The sequence below is a fragment of the Juglans microcarpa x Juglans regia genome, chromosome 4D (genome assembly GCF_004785595.1).
Source record: "Juglans microcarpa x Juglans regia isolate MS1-56 chromosome 4D, Jm3101_v1.0, whole genome shotgun sequence".
NCBI classification, from domain to species: domain Eukaryota; kingdom Viridiplantae; phylum Streptophyta; class Magnoliopsida; order Fagales; family Juglandaceae; genus Juglans; species Juglans microcarpa x Juglans regia.
Window position 1 is genome coordinate 22,483,862 of NC_054600.1, and position 22,804 is coordinate 22,506,665.

The following is a 22,804-nucleotide window of genomic DNA, read 5'->3' on the forward strand; positions in this document are numbered from 1 at the left end:
CAACTCATTTTATTACTATTTATTATTATTCATCAACTTTAACTCGCAAATCTCACTACTATTCATAACTCATCTCACTACTATTCACAATTTATCTTAACTCATCTCAACTCATTTTTGAATCCAAACGACACCTCAGTTTAAAATTTTAAAACAAATAAAAATTTAAGTTGAGTTCGAATTAGTCTAGTGGTGCATTAGAGAAAGAGGAAAGATAGGGAGGGGGTTTGAGGTTTGCGGGGGAAGGGGGTTAGGGAAGAGCAGTACTAGTAAGGTAGGCTGGCGATACCTTAATATCCTTAAAAATTTATTTTATAAAACTACAACTTATAATTCATATTAATCTTTCCCACTTGAACATTTGAGGGCTAGCTAGTCACATTTGTGTTATAATTTTGAAATACATGTTTAATTGACGGGAAATCTACAAGAAGGTGTGGGAAAATTCGATCTGAAATTCTGGCAATTCTAGATTTATTTCTTTTCCCTAAACCTGATATATAGTGGCAGTTTATCTAGCTAGTTTAATTTAAAGATAATGCTACGTACGTTAACTCAAGAGGGTGACCGAAGCATGCATGTATTTAACTGTTTCATGCATCGGCCACTCAAGCATTTTCCTTAATTTAATTCATGTTACAAGGAGTATATGATAACCAGAAGAAGCCTCCACGTGGACCTCTCATTGATTTTACAGCCCTTTTAGCCTTTTGTCTCCCGGCCTTTTTGGTATCATGCATGCATCTAGCTGATGGGGCGACATTGGCCTTCTTAGGAAGACATTTTTCGACGTTAGAGAGATGTTGTGTAATGCATTTTGAATAAGGAGTGGTTTGATTCAAAAATGAATTGAGATGGTTTGTAAATAGTAGAATAAAAGTTGAATTGTTTATTATTTTTTGTGTGAAAATTTGATAAAGTTGTTTGGAGATTTGAAAAAATTGAATTGTTTATTATATTTTATATGAGAATTTGATAAAGTTGTAATGATGAGATGAGATAAGTTAAGATGAGTTAAAGTAGATTTTGAATTCAAACGAGGCAGAGTGACAAATACAGTACCGCCTTAAGAGAATATATATATATATATATAGAAATTACAGCTTTTGATGAATCTGGAACACAAAATTGCGGTACTCCAATTGGTGTTCAGGACAGTGTTGTATTGCAATATTTCAGACTGAATTTATTAATTTAAACATAGGTATAACTACATTCCACTGCTAGGACATAGAGATGAGAAGCCATTGGAATTCAAAGAAACACATGACCACATGCATATATAATTAACAGGAGAAAGAGTACAATATCCTTGGAGGTACGTACGTAGCTATAACATATATAATATCTATCCTTAATTAATAACTAGTGATCACACAATCAAAACAGCAGGAGTAGACGCAGGGGTAGGTGATCAAACGCTTCATTCATTGACAAATTTATTCATAATAAGAAAACAGTAGTACTCCAAATATATATATATATATATAGAGAGAGAGAGAGAGAGAGAGAGAGAGAGTACAGGGTCGACCAAGAGTAGAGCAGTACGCAGCAGCAGCTAGCGGATGATGATCACTTGATTCCTCCAAGTACGTACTTTTCATCCCCAAATAGTTGTTTCACTTCTAAGTACTGATCTTCAGACTGACCATAATTGTTCCTTTGTCACAACCAAATACAACCCTGAAGGGAGTAGGGATCATGATATTAGCAAGGAAGTATATATAGTACTAAGATTATTCATATATTCTCTCAAAAAAGAAGAGATATGTTCATATGTTTGGATGTAACAGTGACTTAAAGTACATCTTCCTACGACTGATCATCAGAAGCTACAGCGCACACAAAAAGCTAGAAGGATAGAATCTTACCGATCTGATCCTTTTTTGTATCCAACTACCCAAACTCTTCCGAGATCATAGTTCAATGTGTTCTCGAGCCTGTAAATTATTGATCATGAGCATTACTTTAAAACTTCCAAAACCAAAATATATAGCAGAACCAATTAAAGTCTGACGACAGTAGTTCTAATGCGCGCATGTATTTCAATTTTCAATTGGTCTCCTCATGCATGGTTTCAGAATATGGAAAATTTGAATCATGAAGAGTAGTTACCTATAGGTGGTGGCATCCCATATGCGAATAGTTCCGGCCTCTGAACCAGTAATAATTATGGGAAGCTCTGGATGAGCACATATCAATGTAACATTGTGTTGGTGGCCTTCTAGGGTTTGCAGGCAACTTTTGCTTTGATAATCCCACACCTGTTCTCATAAAATTATAGCTAGTCTCAATGAGTAGATTCAAATTAATGATAACCACAAGTGCATATGAAAAATCTGATCTACACAGCCGAAGAAGAAGGAGATAGGGTTGCAAATTAACCTTAGCAGTAAAATCATCAGAACCGGTTAAAAGCTTTGTTTCATCGTTGCCAGTGAAGTAATCAACGCAGTTCACACCCTTCGAATGGCCATCCAACGTAAAGATTGGAGCAGGAGAGCTCAGACTCCATACCTAGAAGAGGAGCCATTAACAGACTTAAAAAGAAAATTATTGCAGTTTACAATTATGCCAGAAGTGAAAAGATAAGGCCTATATATAATTTGGGATTTTAACTAATATTTTTCAACTATTATTTGGGATTTTATGTATTTTGAGCTAAGTATCCGGTGCATAATTCAACCGACAGAAATGATATTTGTAGTCATAGAATGTAGTATCGTATATTTTTTTTTAAAAAAAATTAAATAAATATAAGATCTACATAAAAAAATTTAAATTTTTAATAATAGACCTCACTTTTTTCGACGCTTACAAAACTATCTAGCATTACTCTTTAAAAAATTGTTATGTGTGATTGTGTCCCTTGAGCATATGAGTTTTGCTATGTACAATCATTTTTTGTATATTTCTTGTGGATTTCATTAATGTAATTGGTTAAAACAGTTATTTTATATTAAAAAAAGTAACGCGGTCAATCACATTAATGGAGTACATAAAGAATATACAAAAGTAACTGTACATAAAATTTTTGATATATATATATACACACGCGCGCGCGTTGCTTGAAGGAAAGTTTCTCCAATTGAGGTTAGAAAAGAACTTTATCCCAATAACCCTACGACCGTATAATCTCCTTGTTGGCATAACATTGTGGCAGGATTGGGGCCATAAGGCCATTACGAATTAAGGCTATTAAGCCATGTAAAACAAGTGCATGTATATATTGCGGCAATATCTCACTCGTCGCTAGAGCTGTGTACAACCTTCCATAACTACTATTTTGGAAAAGAGTGTCAACTGTCAACACAGATATTTTGAGGCTTCAAACCCTTGTTAAATAGCCTTGACAACTAACAATACATTTTTTAGAGCAGAGATTTGAAGACTCTAATTTTTTAGGTAACAACTTCAGAAGCCACTATTGTTTTCTAGATTTAATATTTGAAAAAGAATTATTCTATTTGAAAACTTTTATACCAGGTATCATTGTCTGACATAATTTAAGTTTAAAAATAAATTTTAAATTTAAATCTTATAAATCAAATTATATTATATAAATAGTGTGTAGTGTTAGGGTACGTTTGGTTATTAAATTTAACTCAATTTATCATTATAATTTTTTTAAATTTTAATACAAAATATAATAAATAATTTAACTTTTTCAAATTTTAAAATAATAATAATATTAAAAGATAATATTTTAACAATATTTTATCATCCCAACTCAATTTAATATTTAAATACAGTATCTGTGTAAACAACTTCGAACTACTCTTTGGGAGAAAAAAAAAATCACAGCTACGATATATATCGTATTCTGAGTGGTTTGGGTACAAACTGTGTACTTTCTTCTGTTGTTACAAATCAGTGGCTGTCGATGTTGCTTTTTGGGGCTTTAAATGCTATGTGATGGGAGTACAAAAATTCTGCAGGCAGTGTCTACTGGTTAGCCATGTGGCCCATGTACTTTAGACGGCGTGAAGCGCCATAGAGGGCAGCAGTGCGGCATGTCTGAGGCCTGCATGGAAATTAAGCCGCAAGGTTCTTATCCGATCCTCATCCAAATAGCAACCCCTTACAAATCAACGTGCATGCATGTAAACAATATCATCATGAACCATATATAGACCTTTTTGACAACGTACAGCAAATGTAAAAACGCTTCCTTACTTTAATATTTTAAATGTATAAATATTACAACGTATAGATATTCATGACTGTACATAAATGGCATGAGAACCAGAGATGATGAGTCCAAGTGTGTGAGGTAAACCAAATTGGTTTATATGGTTGATAATCCACAGTGCAAAGTGGGGACTCTGCACAATTGACCACTAAACACTTGCTGAGCTCTAACCAAGTTCAGAAGACAATGAAGAATGGCTTCTAAGGTTTTGCATTAGCTTGAACGACGAATCTCACCCCCTTGTCTGGTGCTTCTGACGCCGCTTAAAGTGGAAGAAATCTGGCTTGAAAGCTGCACTTCAGAGAGTGAAACTGACCCAGGTTGAGAAAAAATTAAACCAACTGAATTACTGGTATTCCCTGAAGAAGGCATTCTGGATGAAAATGATTCCCTTTTGGATCCTGGTATCAGTTCAGGCCGAAGCTCTGAAGAAGTGGATGAAGGAGCCAGAGTAGCTAGTAAAGAGCCAACTGGGTATGGGGCAACTGGCATATCAATGAGAGATGATGCAGATGGACTGTATCTCATTGTCCCCATCGGATGATCAAATTTACATGTTGGCCCAAATTTGCAATGCCCATTTTGCAAGTAGAAAGCACACGGTTGCACCCCCTGTTTTTGGAAAATAAAAAAAACTCATAAAAATAGGTTCAAAAACTTTTTATTGATCTGCAAAGCCTCTGCATGCACTGTGAGAATATGTTCAAAAGCAAGTGATGTACTTACCGATCAAGACATCACTGTCAACATTGGAAAGGGGAAATAGTGCAGAAATAAAATACTGCAGATAATTGAAGGCGACATAAATTATTATGCTTCAACAATTGACATATCTGTTCATAGAAAATTTTAGATATAATAGATTACTAGATGGCAATATGATGCACAAAAGAGATGTAGAACTTGATAAGAGTTTAGTTCACTTTATCACCAAACAGATCAGAAGGGGGAGTGAGGTACGTGGTTAGCAGCAAGGTAAAATTATGACAAGGTTAGTAACTAAACTCTTCTACAATCTCTCTTCCCTATTGCAAGTAATGCCCGCAATGATAGAAAGAATGAACTACAATGCAAGTCAAGAACATTATAATCAGGACCAATACTTGGTAATCCTGTTCTATACTCACAAGTCACAAGGTGGAGGGCATCATTGGGGATTGATATTTACATCTTCATCAGAATATTAGAGACTTGACAAACAGTTCAAGGTCCTTAAAGTGCAAATTGATGTTTACTATTTATGATCTACCAAGAATAAGAAGAATGTTATGAAGCACTAACCCAATACTTAGTGAAAAGAAGCCTGTTCTCGAACTAGGAAAATCAATACAGCCATTGTACTGTGGAATACAGGTATGACAGGCACACAAATTGAACCAAGAGACATAACCAGACAGAAAGGACACATCCCTTGGGAATAATTGTTCATGGCTTTGATGCAACCACAGCTGTCAAACATTTTTCTGAACATATGATATTTGCCACCATATTTGAATTTTCTATGAAAAAGTAATAAGTTTTCAGACAAACGAAAAAAGTGTTAGAAAGTGTAATATGTTATAACAATTATAAACTTTCCATTTTCTACATACATTTATCATGTCAATAACCTAGTTATTCATATCATGCACTAATTATTTAATTACAAAATACCTCTAAGGCAGAGGATCAATTCTCTTAAGCAGACCAAAGTAAATCATCGAGCGTCACTATAGAAAACGGCTTAAATGGTAAATGGCCAAAATATAATTGCACGACTAAATTCACTAAAAAAGCATATAACACCAAATCTTAGGTTTAGAGTCACTGCTAATATCAATAAGGTTGGGAAAAAGGTTTTTTGTAAGTAATTAAAGATTTTATTAAAAATAAGATGTGCAGAACCCAATAACAAACTAAAACCTACTGCTCATAATACTAAGATCTAATAAAACCATTGTCTCAACATAAGAATAAAGATGAATTAAATAAGTTAAAGAGCAAAACCGTTTGATCTAATCCAGATAAGGACTATGCCATACCGGACGCAAGGGAAGACCGATATGACTGAGGACAGTCCCGGAAGAAACCCGATCGCGAGGATGATGATATCGACAAGATGACCCAAATTTACAGTCCCCTGTTCTAATATAGTACTGGCATTCAAGTTCACCAGGTCTCTCAGGAAAGGCTTGCTCCTTTTGGCTACTGCTTGAAGGGTTAGCAGAGGAGGGTAACGAGAGATAAGGTCTTGCAAGTGCAGGTGTCGATGAAGATAATGGTGTTACTCCATACAGAGAAGTTGCTCCAACAGCAGGTTGAGCACCAGGAGATAGCGCAGGGCTGACAGGAGCCTGCAGCAAGTAAGCCAACGATATTAAAAGAAATGCACGTACTTTCTGGCATATCTCAATCCTGAGGTGTGATGCTTATAGCATACCGAATAAGGACTCCAACCCGGAATAGAAACAACCCCTGGGGAAAGCAGAACAGGAGCATAAGTCCCTGGCATGTAAGAACCGGGTAATAGCGGATGCCTAGGCACACTCAAGCTGGTGGATGCACTGCCATACGGTTCAGGAGTAGGAAGCGAAGGAGACTGCACCGGTTGATAAAACTGAGGTGCAGATGCCGGCATTGAGGTGCCAACTGGTTGAGGATGATGGAATTTACAAGTTACACCAAATTTGCACTGCCCCGTTTTCAAATAATAGGAGCAATCTATCTCACCCTGTTAAAACAACAAGTGTGCATCAATTTTAGTGCACTCACGATTTCATGACTTACTGTTATTAGATTTGTGTGCATGCACGTGGGAATGAGAAGAAGGGAAGACAAACCGGTCGTAATGGGTATCCATAAATATTTAATGGAGCTTGGCTCAAGGATCCAACTCCATGTTTTGGATGGTGAAATTTGCAAGATGCACCAAATTTGCATGTCCCAGTTTTCAAATAATACTGCACATTGAGTTATGAACATAATAAATACAAAAGGAACAAAACCACTTCACATTATACAGGCCAGATTATGACAATTATAAGCAAATCTGCCAGGAAACCGCAATGTCAAGTCATCAACAATCAGAAGCCCATTTGAGGTGTTACAATCAATCACTACGCAACTGTGTACCTGACATAGAGGTTCCCCAACTCGCTCTGGGTACTCCCCTGTAGCCCTTACAGCTTCCACAACCTAAGCAGCATGAATCCAAATTAGCATTGAGAACACCCAATTCACGCTCTCTAATCTGGGCCACTAGACTATCCAGAGGAATGAAAAAGATCAATCTTTGAATCTCAAAATTTGGCTGTTTGCCACTGAATAAAACAAAAAACCATCACCCCAACGTTACAATTACACAAAAACATGCCCAAGCGCAGCCCAGGTGAATTATCATTATATCAAAACCACAATAATGAAAAAAAAAAACAGTGCAATCATAAAATTCCAATTTCTGTTTCCTTTCCTTATCCTCTGATTTCGCAACTAATAAACAAATACCAAGTTCATTCAAAAGTTCATAAAAGAGTTGGAGCACCACACTGCCAAAACACTTCAATTGTGCAAGTTAAACCAAATTACAAAACCCATTTCAACAATAGCACCAACTACTTCAAATTATGTTGATAAAACACACACAACATTGAAAACCTCACATCAAAACAACACAAAACCAATTGAAATGCATATAATTTTCGAAGACAAAGAGAGATCTGGGGCGGAGCTGAAAATGTTATTTTTTAGGACTCTTTGTACTTGGGCCATTGCTGTGAACTTTAATGGCATGGATTTTCATGACTTCTTAGTTTCTAATGCTCTACATAAATAGGGCATATTCTACTTTGTAATTGACAGTTGAATGGATGAATAATACTTATTTTACTTATCAAAAAAAAAAAATCGAAGATACAGTAGTTTACCGCCGCACGATCACGAGGATGATTGTAACGGCACCTGCCACCGTACGCACAGAAGCCGGTTCGCATGTAGTAAACGCAATTGGGCACGCCAGGTCGCTCCGGGTAGGATTCGCTGCCCCCCAGCCCCAATCGCCACATCGACTCTACCATTGACCGCCAATATCAAGACCAAGATCGTCAAAAGACCTTAACCAAAACCCCACATTGCAAGAACCCTAACCCCCCCCCCCCCCCAAAAAAAAAATTGAAACGCAAAAGATAGATACAGACGAGTCGAAATACGAATACAAAACAAATTGGCAGTACCTTCGAGCCCGGTATCTCCGCCTGAGGAGGTCCACTCCGGTTGGGACCCATTATTCCTCCCCTGGTTGCGACCATACAATTCCATGGGAAACGGGTTTCTATACTTCTGTGTTTTTTTTTGTTTGTTCTCTATTTAATTTTTGGTTCTGTACAGGAGGCAGGTTCCAGGAATGAAACAGAAACGTTTGTACAAGAACTATACCCAGCTCCTGGAAGGATCGGACAGCTCCATCCTCCGAGCGAGCAGCGAAGAAGCAGAGAGACCAAAAAGTTTTGGGTTTCAGTACGATAATGTCACTCCGTCTCTCTCCAAAATCTCTATTAAAACCGTACGCTCTTTTTATTTATTTTTTCCTACCTTGCGCATTCGGGTGCCTGACTTCTGTGTGTTTAATCAATTTTTTAGGAGGATGTTGAACATCCAATTTTTTTTTAATTTTTTATATAATTATATTTTAAATAAGGAATTTTTTTATAAAATAATTTATAAAAATAAAATATAATGAATTTTTTTATAAAATAATTTATAAAAATAATATTACTTTATATAAATACTCTTATTTTAAAATATGATTATATAAAAAATTATAAAAAGAAGTGTACATATATTTTTACTCATTCAATTTTTTTAAATGTATTTGTAACATCCCTTGGAACCTATTCTGCCGGCTTGTTAAGAGAGAATTTTAGAACATTTTTAAAATATATTATTAAAAGTATATAAAATAAAATTAAATAAAATTTATTGAGACTAATAAAAATGAATACATAGAGTTAAAAAGTTATAGACTATATTATATATTTTTTATAAATTTTTATTTTTTATTTTTATTTTTATAAAAAAAATTAGTTTTTTAGTTTTTGAATTTTACTGAAATTTAGATAAATGATGGGATGAAAAATCCTTTTTCATCGAAAATTTTTTAACTGATTTTATAAGCTAATTATTTTATTTTAAAAATATATATATATTAAAATAATTAAGTTAAAAAAATAAAAGTGATGAATTTAAGAGAGTACTAAAGTTGACGACCGAGGAATGGAGTAACCGACATATGGGAGAGCTCCCGCGAAACTACGCATATGTCCTTGGATTTAAAATTGAGCCTTCTCAGGTATTGCTGGTCCGACGCTGGGGACAAATGTGTCATTTGGTGTACTGGTAGTGGTGGTTTGCAAGTCTGCAAAGGCGAAGGCAAAATGCCGTTTGTCATTGGTCGGTCGGTCTGTCTGTGTTTGTTTCAGGCGGGTTCATGTTGAGGGTAGCCTGTAGCCATACAAGATTGGGCATGCATTGCATATAAATTTCGAGTGCGACTATACATCAATCGTACTTTTTGTATAACTCATATGATATATATATATATATTTTTTTTTAACTCAATATATGATGTATTGCGATTATAAACTGATATAAATAATTACACATAATTTTTATACATTTATAGTCGGTTACTCCAAGTCTCCGAGGCTACATAGCTTTAGCTTAAGCTTCGACCCTCTTTTAGTCTTTTTTTTCTTTGTTTTCCCTTTTTCTTTTTAAGGAAAAGTCTATTATGCCATCCAAATTTTACCATTCGGTTTTTTTTTTTTTACCGAATGATGAAGAAAGTAATTTTAAATATATTGATGTATTTTTTTATTTTTTAAAAATATTTAAAAATATTAAATAAATATAAATAGAAAAATTAAAAAAAAAACTAATTTTACAACTAACAATAATACCGAGTAACCCGAGTAGCACCATTCTTTTTTTTAATTTCTTGTGGTGGGGCCAGAACTTTGTGCACTAAATTGTGCTTTGTTTTGTCTGATGTTGGCTTCTTTCATTTGCATACATAGTGGTTTTAATAAAAAAAAAAATGTGTTCAAAGACAATGATAAAGTACATGATTTTAACATGTTTTAAAAAATAATTTCGAATAGACAAGACTCAAGACTCGTATAAATTTTTTTAAAAAAAAAAAATGAATTCTATTAATAAATAATGGCGTAACATGTTATTGTCACGTACATATGATATTATTAACGTCAAATGTTAATGACTGTCACATCAATCATAATAAAAAAAATATTATACCTGATTATTTGCTAAATAAGCATTGTTAGGTAAATATTACACTAAGTAATAGGTGTATAATTTCCTTTTTATTATATAGTCAGTATAGTGTTATTTTGTCTCTAACAAAAATAAAGGCTCCATTGCCCTGAACGGTCCAAAGGGTATCTGTTGCCAGTATTATACTCCTAAATAGGGGTGACGAATCGTGTTTTTAGATCGTATTCGTGTCGTGTCATGTCAAGTCATAAACATTTTACTATATAGGTTAATCTAACCCCGATCCGTTAAGCTAAACATGTTAAACTTTCAAACTCTAACTTAAGTCATTTAGATAACGGATCAAGTCGTGTTGTGTCACCATTTTTAACTCTTTTAATAATTAATTAGAAATAAATTAATACAACACGACCCATTTAAACACGTTTCATGTAAATTCAAATTTTAATATGTAATGAAACAAATATTACATGTCAAAACAGGTCAAAAACAAATATATAATAATAAAAAATATTAAAAAATATCAATATTACAATTTAAGAATAATAAAATTTTAATTTTAAAATAAATTCTAAACAGATCAAAACAGGTTAATTTTTTATTAAGCAAGTTGACCCGTTATTGACACGTTAATAAATCATATCTTAACATGTCAAATTTTATTAATCCGAACCCGTTAAAAACAAACTAAAATTTACTAATTTCTTTGGTGTTCGTATTAAATTCTCAAATCTTGTCACGTATTGTCCCATACCTAAATCAAGGATTACTGTGTGTCATGCATGACACCTTTTACACATTTTCCTAAAAAATACAATGCTTAGCTAAAGCAATGGCCCCTTTTTTTATATTTTGAGAATTTTGTGGAGCAATTTAAACTTAAAAGACTAATCGAACCAAATATTAAAAAAGTCATGGAAGCTGACGTGTAATCAAAGACTTTTTACACTTTTTTTTTTCTTTGTTCTTTTTTCCATATGTGGATAAAGTTGGGGGACAGCCAATAGGAAGGTACCATTTGGATAATCGTGAGTGGGCCCGGCTTCGGTAATTGGTCTGGGGGGGTTTCGGGGGGATGGTCTCTGTGCCATATACGGCGTCAATCACTTTCTTGGTGATATAATTTTGGCAACATGGACGGCTCTTATGCTTTGTCTAAGAACCTAATTTAATTTAAATTTAATATAAAATTATATGCTTTGATTAGATTACATTAAATAATCTTGATGAATAGTCAAACGCACCACCTTCAAAGCCACCAACCTCATACCTCCTCATGCTATTCCACTAATATGGTGTTTGAAAATAAGAAAACAACATAAAGTCTCAGTTTGAGTACTGATGCATTTTGAGAATAGTTTATTATTATTTATTATTTTATTATTATTTTTTACTATTATTTATTATTATTTACAAAATATATCAGAATATCTCACTATCCACTCAGCCTAAAACTAAACCGACTTAATTAGGAGATTACTAATCATAGAATAGTTCTCACTAGGCCATGCAAGTCGCAAAAACTATCAAATCAGGAGACCAATTCTCGATGGATCTGATTAATTTCAATTGATTTTCTCTTGTATCGATTCGGAATTTCATGATTTTAGGAATTTGGTTATTTAAAATTAAATCAACGGTGACAATTAATTAGTTATATTCGCTTCTTTCATATTCTTGTCACCCTATTTCTCATCATTATGTCTATGTGCCTTCTCTTCTCCTCTTTGATTCTTCATCTATTCCCTGAAAAGTTGTGTTCTATCTCCACTGATCTTCAACGTGCATGACTGTATTTGATGAGGTACCATACAATCTCTTTGTTAAAAATTCTTTACTTTTTCTTGTACAGAAAATTAAGAGGATTTGAAGGATTCACCAATATATTTGAAAAACAATTCCGTTGCGTCTTTTGAGAGTGGTTTGGATTCAAAGATAAGTTGAGATAGATTGAGATGATTTGTGAATAGTAGAATAAAAACTAAATTATTTATTATATTTTGTGTGAAAATTTGATAAAATTATTTTAGAATTTGAAAAAGTTGAATTGTTTATTATATTTTATGTGAAAATTTGAAAAAAATTATAATGATAAAATAAGATGAATTGAGATGAATTTTAAATGCAAACGAATGGTATTTCAAAAATATGTGTATTTAAAAACTTTTTACTTTGCGTTGGATTGAATTTTTAGGGGACTCGAAAGGTTTGATACCCCTATTCAAACTGCAGCATGGTGGCAACCATCATGCATGAAGCAGTACTTGCTGAAACCATCATTGAGTAGTTGCTGAATGTTATTGTAAAAATAATGTGTCGGCATGTTCTTAAGGCAAAACATAGTCTAATTGAGTTGTAAATATATTGGATAGACCTTAGGTTGCAATTGGAATAAAAAGTACAAAGATTGCAAATCCGCAAGCATGATTAGATTGACCTAATCAGAGTAAGTCAGATATAACTTTTGATCCCCACGTTGGATTGAGATGATATTGGTGGCTTTGGAAATTTAACTTGTTTATCTATAAATTAATGTTTCAAAATTTTCAAATTCCAACGTTTATAGGGTCAAGACATCTTAACAATGTTACAATCAGAAAACTGGATAAAAAGCTCACTCGACAGTTGGCTAAAGCGAAATTCTTGAGAAACATTTTTTTTTTTACTAGGGATTGTACTTTCTAATGGGTCTACTTAAACCCTAAGTATATAAAATAATATATACTAAGTTCTAGGGTGTGGAGAGAGGCTAGAACCATTGTATTCATTATATTATGGAGTGAAAACTCAAAAAAGACTCATCAAGCATTTATGATCGATTCTCTCCTGACAAACAGACCTTCATCATATTGTGCTTGTGTTCGAGTAATGTGGAGTCTATTGAAGAGATTAAGTTAGTGCTCGAAGTGAAACTATAAAAAACTATAAAAAGGCCAGTAATCCAAATCTAACAAGTTGCAAAGATCGAATGAGATATACGTAGTGTTGCAAGCTAGATTTAATTATTTGAAGAGTATAGTAAGTGTTTTTAAATTAGTCATTAAGAACTAAATTTCTATAGTGAGTCATAGATGGTTTACTTAGGCCCCATTTTTTTAGCCAGATCAGATACTCTGTATCTCATCTCAACTGTACGGATGAGATTATCTAACTAACCAAACGATCATAACGCAAAACTCATCTCATCTATGAGTTTTTAACTTTTCAACCAATGCCTCTGACCTATCAATAATAAATACTGAAAAGCATGAAAAGCACTGCCTTTTGGCGTCAACCATCGACCTCCTTCTTATTTCAATCCCATTTCGAATTTATCTCATTACTGCAGTCCGCCCCTTGAAACATATGTCGATCTCATCTGCTGAAACCAACTCCATCCCCACTGCAATAAAAAATTCTGAATTTCCTATATATAGAAAAATAAATAGGTAATAATTAGAATAATATTATAATTTATAATTAGAATAATAAATTCTGAATTTCCTATATATAGATAAATAAATAGGTCATAATTAGAATAATATTCTAATATATAATTAGAATAAAAGATTTTGAATTTCCTATATATATAGAAAAATAAATAGGTCATAATTAGAATAATATATTTTAAAAGAGAAATTTTATTTTTTGAGATTATAGAGTAAATTTGGCCAACAACTTCAAAATATATTTTGAGATTTAAATTTATTTATACGTGATTTTTTAATTAGTCATAAATATTATTTTTTATTAATATATTCATAATTATTACTCAATAATTATTAAATAATTTACAATCATTAATGGGACTCACTCTTTATCAAATATCAAAAAGTCAAGATTATCTCATCTCATCTCACTATCCAAATATACATTTTTTTTAAAAACTATATCATCTCACCTTAACTCAAAAATCTTATTATTATTTAAAATATTTCATCTCATCTGAACTGTATAACTAAACAAGACCTAAAGTCGTGGTATTATATTTTGAAGGCATTTGTCAAATGAGTTTCACTTTGTTACCAAAATTGATGTATTGATTATCTCTTATTATTTGATTAATTGATTGTTAATTTAAGTAGTCCAATAAAATTTGAAAAGCACCTCTTCACCACATCTAAATTTAAATGTATTTGGGATATGAACCATTGACTTTTAATGATTTTTTTTATTTTATTTTGGAGAATGGAATGAGAAGAGAATTTTTGGTTTTAGATGAAAGTTTAAAATATTATTTTAAAATATTATTATTGTTTTGTGATTTGAAAAAGTTAAATTGAGATTTAAAAAAAGTTAAATTGTTTATTATATTTTGTGTAAAAATTTGAGAAAGTTGTAATGATGAGATGAGAATTTTGTATCTCATCCCATGTCCCAAACATATAAATGTTTTTATGTTTAATTTTTTTTTCTTTTTTTCCTTTTAAATCATTTGCTAAATTGTACCTATCTTAGAGCATCCTCATTTGTTTGACCAAAATCCAATAATAGCTAAACTTTAGTTAATATGTGCCAAAAAACCATCAAATTAGATTAGACATTGTTATAAAATTTTAGACTTCAACGTCAGTGATTCTTCAAATTTATAGGTGAACTGTAGGTTAGCTAAATATTAAAACATTTAATTCTCACTTCTCTCATAAAATATGTAGGTATTTTTTGTAATTAAGAAAGTTGGTTCGATTTATTATTATTAAATATAAAATGTGATAAAAATAAATTAATTAGTTAATATTAATTAGAATATTAATTATTACGTTAATTATAATGATAAGTTAATTATATAATTATTATTAATATTAATATTTAATATTAATTTAATTAGATTATAATTATTATTAATATTTAATAAATGTGATAAATATTAAATTAATTTAATTAGAATATAATTATCATTAACTTAGAATTACAAAATATGATAATATAATTAGAATTTAAATAAAATAGATAATATAAATTTATGTAATATTAACTAAATTTTAAAAATATATTTGATCAAGCTAACGAGAATGCTCTAAATAACAAAGAGACTTTCGTGAGGTGAAAAAAATAGAAAGGGAAAACTTGCAAAGAAGAGTTAGCCGGACATTTTCCTTCCAAGGCAGCCGTAAACCTTATCCAACTGAGGGGTTTAGAATCAAATTTAGATTCGAAACTTTACTATTCGACTCGAACCGCTCGCATTCGCTCTACTCCTCACAAAATATTCTACTAAAAAACGCAGCTATGAATAGCTTAACAACGAGCTCAACAAGTCGAGTTCTAGCAACTTTGAATCGATTCCCAGAACGGATTCGCTTGTGTGAGAAATCCTGGGGAGTTAATCCCAGCCTTCGACCTATGCATATACATAGAGCTCGAAGATTCGTTTGCATGGCGGTCTGTGCAATTCCTTACCCGAAAACGTTTTGATTTTGATTTTTGATTTTTTTTCTTCTCTCTCTGAGAATGAATTTCCTTGAAATGTATTTTTCGGGAGAAACATTCTGTGTGAGGGTTCTGTGAATGTCATGCTTATGTCGCGTTGTTGATTTGGTGAAATGCAGGAGCCCTATCTGATAACGAAACTGAAATCTGCAGAGAATACTTGGAAAGAGTTATCGGTATGTTTGACGGATTCCATGATAACTTTTGAATAAATTGTTTCGCTCACTGTGTGTTCGTGTGTTTACGAGGAAAACTGTACTTATTGAGTGAGTCCGTTGTTATTGTGTAAGGCATGAAAATGTGGTGACGTGCCTTTTCAAATCGAATTATTTAGAATAGCATTTTAAGTGGTTCGCAAATATTGGGGTTATGGACATATGAATATTTGATTGAACCTTAGATTACTTATAAAAAAAAATATTTGATTGAACCTTAGAAAAGTAAGTGTTTGGCAATTTGAACAGAGAATGTTGTAGGAAAATGTGATAATTTAGCTGAGAAGCTGGTAGGGTTGTCTTATTGTTGTGACCGATCCATAAATAATGGTATGTGTTATTTCCCTATGGAAGGAAATTCCTTCTACACATCGTTTATGGTTAATTGAAGTAATGGATAACATCCTAATGGTGAGTTGTTGGTGAAATGCTGGGATATTTGAGAGAAATATGTGGTCGTTCCATGGTGGCAGCCTTGGCCAGCTGGCCAAGTATTGGAGGGGTACATCAAATAGCAGCGGTTTGGAAGATGATTCCAATGTGCATTATGTGGTGTCTATGGAAGGAAACATAATGAGCGCACGTTTGAGGACAAGGAGAGATCGCTAGAGGAACTCATAGCTTTATTTTATAGTACGCTATGTACTTGGTCCAATGCTGTTGATTTCAATGGCATGGCCCTTCATGATTTCCTTGTTTCCATTGCACCCTCCTAGTCAGGGTTGTTTATTGTATATACTGGGCTAGGCCTATTATTGGAGTAATATATTCGTTTTTTACTTATAAAAAAAAAAAAGAAATATGTGGTCGTTTGGAAGTGCTCCCACATTGGAGATTGGATTGACATCCATCCTAAGGTTGAACATTGGGCTTGAATTCACAGGAAAATACAATTCAAGAGAATTTTGTTCAATTTTGGTGGTGGGTTGACCAGTTAACCCGGTTATTGTATCCTGTACTAGCATATTCCTATAAAACTCTTTCAGCAATTTGTCTGTGCAGACCATTGGGATATTTGAGGCTTTTGGTGATTGAGCTATGAAAACTTAGGCCTCGTTGGGTTACACATATGAGATGAGATGAGAAATTTGTGAATAGTAGAGAGATAATTTGTGTTTGAATGACGTTTGGATATTGAGATGGGATGAGATGGGATGAGATGGTTTGAAAGGTTTGTGAAACCGAACTAGGCCTTAGTTTCTTATATCCACTATGTATATTCTCATATTAGGGCACCATCTTGGTAGTTATTAAGTTTTTCACGCTACATTTAAAATACCCAATAAATATTTCAGGTTAAGTTGGCTGATCCTGATGTTGTCTCAAATCCCAGTGAATACCAAAAGCTGGCACAATCTATGGCTGAGCTGGACGAGGTACTTCATTTCATTTTGCTCTTTCTCATGCTGAGTTTTACTTGGTAAACTCTGTAGCAGCCAGTGCTGTTTTCACTGATATAATTATTCGTTTGTCTGGACGTATAGGTTGTGTCAACCTTTAAGAGATTCAAGGACTGTGAGAAGCAATTAGAAGAGACGAAAGGTTTACTCCCCATTCTTTCTTTTGCAATTTTTTAATAAAAGTTTAAGGTTTTTGTTGACAGTCATTTACTTTCCTCCCCATATCTATCATTTCAGCTTTAGCAAAAGATGATGGCAGTGATCAGGATATGGCAGAGATGATTGCTTCTGAAATTGACTCTTTATCTAATCAACTCAGAGAGCTTGAGGAGAAACTTAAGGTCTTCCACTTTTTTTTATCAGAAATTCGTATTTTCCATATTCACATTCTGTTTTATTTTTATTCTTGTACGTCTTTCATCTGTTGTTTCAACATCTTCTACTTTTAAATATTATTCGTGTAATAATCCTTTAGCTTAATTTGTTGTTTTACCTGATGATTGACCTATTATGAATTCAAGCAGCTTCATCAAATTGGCATTGATAAACTTGATCTGAAATGTGATCTCTTATTAAATTGTTAATTTGGCAAGCATTCTGACATTTGACTTCAGAGGATATACCACATGCCTTTTCTTGCTTTCTCTTTTTTTTTTTTTTTTTTTTTTTTTTTTTTTTTTTATGATGGTATTCTTTTTCTCATCTGACTTTGGTATGTCCTATATTTTTTCTTTGTTTCTTTTAGTTTCATTTTCTGGTAATTAAGAATCTCAAATCATTGAATTGCACTTTATATTGATAGGTGCTTCTGCTACCCACTGATCCTCTGGATGCAAGAAATATAATGCTTGAAGGTAAACACTCTAGTCTGCCATTGAAAAAATTATTCTCTCATTGAACTTTTTACCAAATATAATTCATGAAGAGGTATGCGTTTAGTAAAAAAATGGACCATCATTTATGGAAGAGTGGACTGAACTATCAAATTCGGTTGAAGATGTTCATTTTGACCAATAAATTTTAACTATTAAACAGAGAGGAACGAAGTGCAGCTTTTGCCTGAACAATCAAATTCGATTGAAGGTGTTCATTTTGACTAATAAATTTTAACTGCTAAGATAAACAGCGACGAACGAAGCGCAGCTTTTTCCATTATTATTATCCTAGTTGAGTTAGCATGTTGCAATTTACATTATGAAATTAATGATATGCTGATCTTGGGTATATTCTCCACTTAGATAACAGCCACGACTTAGGTTATATAATCCATCACCCAAGCATTTGTCGAACTCGCTGTGTTCTGCATATTTCGTGTGCTTAACTATGTTCCTTAATTCTCAAATTTCTTCGGTTTCATTCCAACTCTAAAAATTTGTGTTTCCTTCATTTGCAGTAAGGGCAGGTACTGGTGGTGATGAGGCCGGACTATGGGCTGGTGATCTTGTAGGTACATGCTTCTTTTGTCCTTCCATTTCATGGATTTGTTTTGGTATACAACATTGAAAGACATAAAAAATAATTCTATTGACACAAAGGTTGTTGGCCTTGAAATTAGAGTTTTTTTTTGTGTAGAACCATTGACACCAGATTAATGGTCTATCTTACAGAATACGAGGAATATACTTGTTTCTTGAAACATTTACTGGGTTCTTATTTGAGTTTGTGAGTTAGTTGCTTCTGGACTGCGTTTCATTCTTATGTTTGCTTTCTCAAATGAAAGGCCTAGGATATCCAAAAACATCATTGCAGCAAGTGTGGTGGATTCTTCTGAAAGTGCTTCTGCATGCACCCTAATTAATGCTCCTATAATTTTTTTTCCTGAAGGTCCGTATGTATCAGAGGTACAGTGAGCGAAATTCTTGGAAGTACACTCCCTTATCAAGCTCTGAGGTATTACTAACGTTCCATCAGAACTATGCTTCCTATCGTTTTGATGTGATTCACAGTATTTTTATTTGTGCATATTTTTATTTGTGCATTTTTTTCTTATTATTAAGACTGAAAAGAAGGGAGGATTTAAAACATATGTGATGGAGATCAAAGGGAATCGTGTCTACAGCAAATTGAAGTATGAGTCTGGTGTTCATCGGGTTCAACGTGTTCCTCAGACAGAAGCACAGGGTCGTGTGCATACTTCTACTGCAACAGTAGCCATAATGCCAGAGGTAGAGTGGATTTAGCAGATAAACGACACATGCCTCAGTTACATCCGGTGCCTAAAAGCTATTTACGTCAAAAATGTTTCTAGCTGTAAATACTTATCCGAAAAAAGACATTTTTAGCCGTAACTAGGATATCATGTATTAGGAAGCAGTGAGAGATAATCAAGTTCCACGAGGTTTCTATACTCAAGTCTGGGGGATGCAGATGTTTTCTGCTTGGAAGTATGCTTGGAGATCCATTTAGCATGCAATTGCTTATTTCATAGAATGACCGTCAACTTCTTACAATGCCTCCTGATGTTGATATCTAAATACATATTTACTGACTAGGCTTTTGAAAAGTTTAGTCTAAGGCTGCTATAGAATTGCTTGTTCTTGTAGATGTGATGTTAATACTGCTTGTCTCTTCTTTGATTTTCTTTCATCGATGGCGTTGTTTATTTTTTATGGCATTATTTAACTATATTCTTTGTATTTATGCTATATCTGGATTTAGGCAGATGAAGTTGAGGTTGTAATCGACCCCAAAGATATTGAACTGACAACGGCAAGGTCTGGGGGTGCAGGAGGTATAAAGCTGCAAACCTTGTGAATGTTAATTTTCATCAAGTGATTTGCTTTTTTATGCTTAATTTGATGGAGGGAAAAAATGAGAAATCCTCATTAGGTTACTTCCAATGCATGATCATCACTCAGGTCAGAATGTCAACAAGGTGGAGACAGCTGTTGATCTTGTCCACAAACCAACTGGAATCCGCATCTTTTGTACTGAAGAAAGGACTCAACTCCGGAACAAGGATCGAGCTTTTCAGCTATTGCGAGCTAAACTGTGAGTATCAATTTCACCATGCGTCATCGTTGCTTGTTCTATCATGACCATATATACTGACAGACTAACAAACATATTACTTTGGAAGATCAACCTGTGGTGTTTTCATTTTTGTCAGAGCATTTCAATTAAAAAAGGAAAAATCTGAATCCTTTATGAGGTGTTTTTATTCAATGGAAAAGAAGTTAAACAAGACCAGTATTTTTAGTTCAATGTTGTTTGTGTTTTTTAGTAGGTAGGATGATCCTCTATAGTATTTTCTTATTTATTAATTATATGTTAGTAGTCTGGTCTGTTATATGCAATTCAGAACTTATAATTTCATTCCACTTTAAAATTGCATGTTTGGCCCTCTGCGCCCCACCCCCTTCTCTGTTTAAATTATCTTGCTACATTTTATGATCATCCTTGAACTTACTACAGGTATGAGATAAAAGTAAGAGAGCAGCAAGAGATGATAAGCAGTCAACGAAAATCACAGGTATATCTTAGCTTAGAGGATATTTGAGATACAAAATTGATTACAACACACTTCCTTGGGCATCTCATATTTCTAGTTACTTTCTTTAGGGGGTTGTTTGGGTGTGTTATCAACACGTCAGTCACTCTTTGAAGTTCAGTATGACAATCAGCAGTACAGCTAGTTTAGCATATTTTCAATCTTCACATTTTGAGAGCACTAGTGTCATTTTCGATCATTTTAACTTGAGATTACATGCAGTCTATGCAGAATGGTTTATACTCTATGCGAACCACTTGAAGAAACACTTAGATAACTGGAGATCTAATCTAATTGGGTAACGTTTCATATGTTTAGATTTGTTTGGATATCAGTGAGCTCAAGTTTGAGAGTCATTGGTCTATTTTTAAGGTGGTTGTTGCCTGCCACTTTTGGAACAATACATGTCTAGAATACTTACAAAAACTGCAAATTGTTGAGCAAATAAAACTCTTTAAGATTCAGTTTTGCTCCTCCTAGAGAAGACGAGTCATGATCTGTATGCATCTAGCGGTTCCAATTTTATATTGTGCTTTATGTGATTAAATCTTAATCAGAAAATTTATTTATACAAATTAAGCATGATAGCAAGAGGATCAGCAGTGTTCTTGCTAATCCCTACCCACTTGCCATTGCATACATACTATCAAACTTTTGATGTCAAGGTTATGGAATTTTTTTTTTGTTTTTTTTTAATATTTTTGGGTAGTAAAGGTTATGGATTGATCAGTGTTAACTTGTATGCCCATAAATTATTGATGGTGCTTTTGCATAATTCTGATTTTTGCGGGATCATTTCTAGCTTACACGTTTTAAGATTCTGCTTTTAGGCACTGGATTAAAGTATGTTTCATGTTTATTTTGAAACTGCAGGTTGGTACAGGTGCTCGTGCAGAAAAGATTCGGACATACAACTACAAGGTATTTAACATTGCATATATCATCTTTCCTTGACCTTAGTTCTAAGACATAGGGTTTCATGAGATTTTGGAGACATACGATTCCATAAGGCTATAGTATATCCCGGCTACAGTGCAAAAATAAAACAACTTTTTTTTTAAAATGAAAAATATATATATATATATATATATATATATATCAGTGCTTAGTTTGTTTGGCTGTCTTAAGGAAGTACAAGTTTGTTACTGAGAAAAGTTATAAAGTTCTTCCATCTTGGTGTTGATACGCTTGGAAGGTTTTGAGGAAGTTCCTGATTCTTCATTCTTCTAACTACTAACTAGGACAATAGGGTTACCGATCATCGCTTAAAGATGAACTTTGAGCTCACCTCTTTCCTTGATGGTGATATCGAAACTGCAGTCCAGGTACTTTTTTTCACAGACATAATGCTTCTCTTTTTTTATATATATATATATTTATTTTAATTATATATATATAAAAAAAAAAAAAAAAAAAACCCTTAATAATTTCCTTTGCAACTGAAATGCTTGTTTCTTGCAGGCTTGTGCTACTACGGAGCAAAAGGAACTGCTAGAGGGACTTGTGGAGTCCGCAGTCGCTCCAACTGGCTGATCTCTAGCATTTTCCAGCAATTTGGTTAGAGAATTCAGGTGATTGGACAAGATCAAGATACGCAAGGAAAACCTTAAAATGAGTTGCTCTTGAGCAATTGAAAGGAAACAATATCTGCCCCAAAGAAGCTGTTGTACTTCTTGATATATTCTTTTCACGAGGACATTCGCACTTAATTGGCTGATGTTGTCCCAATGATAAGACCTTTTTTTTCTCTCTTTATATATGTAATGTACATAATGAATTACAAGGTAAATGGTTTTTTGACGCTTTTATAGGGCTCACCCTTTAAAACATA

General features: G+C 33.3%; 2 protein-coding genes and 1 long non-coding RNA gene across 3 annotated transcripts; 1 reads left to right on the top strand and 2 right to left on the bottom strand.

Moving 5' to 3' along the window:
- Positions 1 to 1,160: 1,160 nt before the first annotated feature.
- LOC121259304 lies at positions 1,161 to 2,534 on the bottom strand. The gene is made up of 4 exons (XR_005939557.1): positions 2,386 to 2,534; positions 2,116 to 2,264; positions 1,872 to 1,940; positions 1,161 to 1,683 (listed from the first exon to the last, which is right to left on the bottom strand). It is a non-coding gene; the product is annotated as an uncharacterized LOC121259304 (long non-coding RNA).
- A 1,623-nt stretch (positions 2,535 to 4,157) lies between these two features.
- LOC121259302 (zinc finger CCCH domain-containing protein 32) lies at positions 4,158 to 8,727 on the bottom strand. The gene is made up of 7 exons (XM_041160839.1): positions 8,401 to 8,727; positions 8,095 to 8,237; positions 7,304 to 7,366; positions 7,012 to 7,131; positions 6,612 to 6,902; positions 6,214 to 6,525; positions 4,158 to 4,804 (listed from the first exon to the last, which is right to left on the bottom strand). The coding sequence occupies exons 1-7, from the start codon at positions 8,483 to 8,485 to the stop codon at positions 4,406 to 4,408; spliced, it is 1,413 nt and encodes a 470-aa protein (XP_041016773.1). The 5' UTR covers positions 8,486 to 8,727; the 3' UTR covers positions 4,158 to 4,405.
- A 6,781-nt stretch (positions 8,728 to 15,508) lies between these two features.
- Positions 15,509 to 22,802, top strand: LOC121259303 (peptide chain release factor APG3, chloroplastic). Its single transcript, XM_041160840.1, has 15 exons — positions 15,509 to 15,820; positions 15,988 to 16,044; positions 17,379 to 17,459; positions 17,568 to 17,625; positions 17,721 to 17,824; positions 18,286 to 18,337; positions 18,877 to 18,926; positions 19,308 to 19,373; positions 19,481 to 19,648; positions 20,142 to 20,214; positions 20,342 to 20,474; positions 20,898 to 20,955; positions 21,847 to 21,894; positions 22,215 to 22,298; positions 22,435 to 22,802. Exons 1-15 carry the CDS (start codon positions 15,668 to 15,670, stop codon positions 22,504 to 22,506), a joined length of 1,257 nt encoding a protein of 418 aa, XP_041016774.1. The 5' UTR covers positions 15,509 to 15,667; the 3' UTR covers positions 22,507 to 22,802.
- Positions 22,803 to 22,804: the final 2 nt, after the last annotated feature.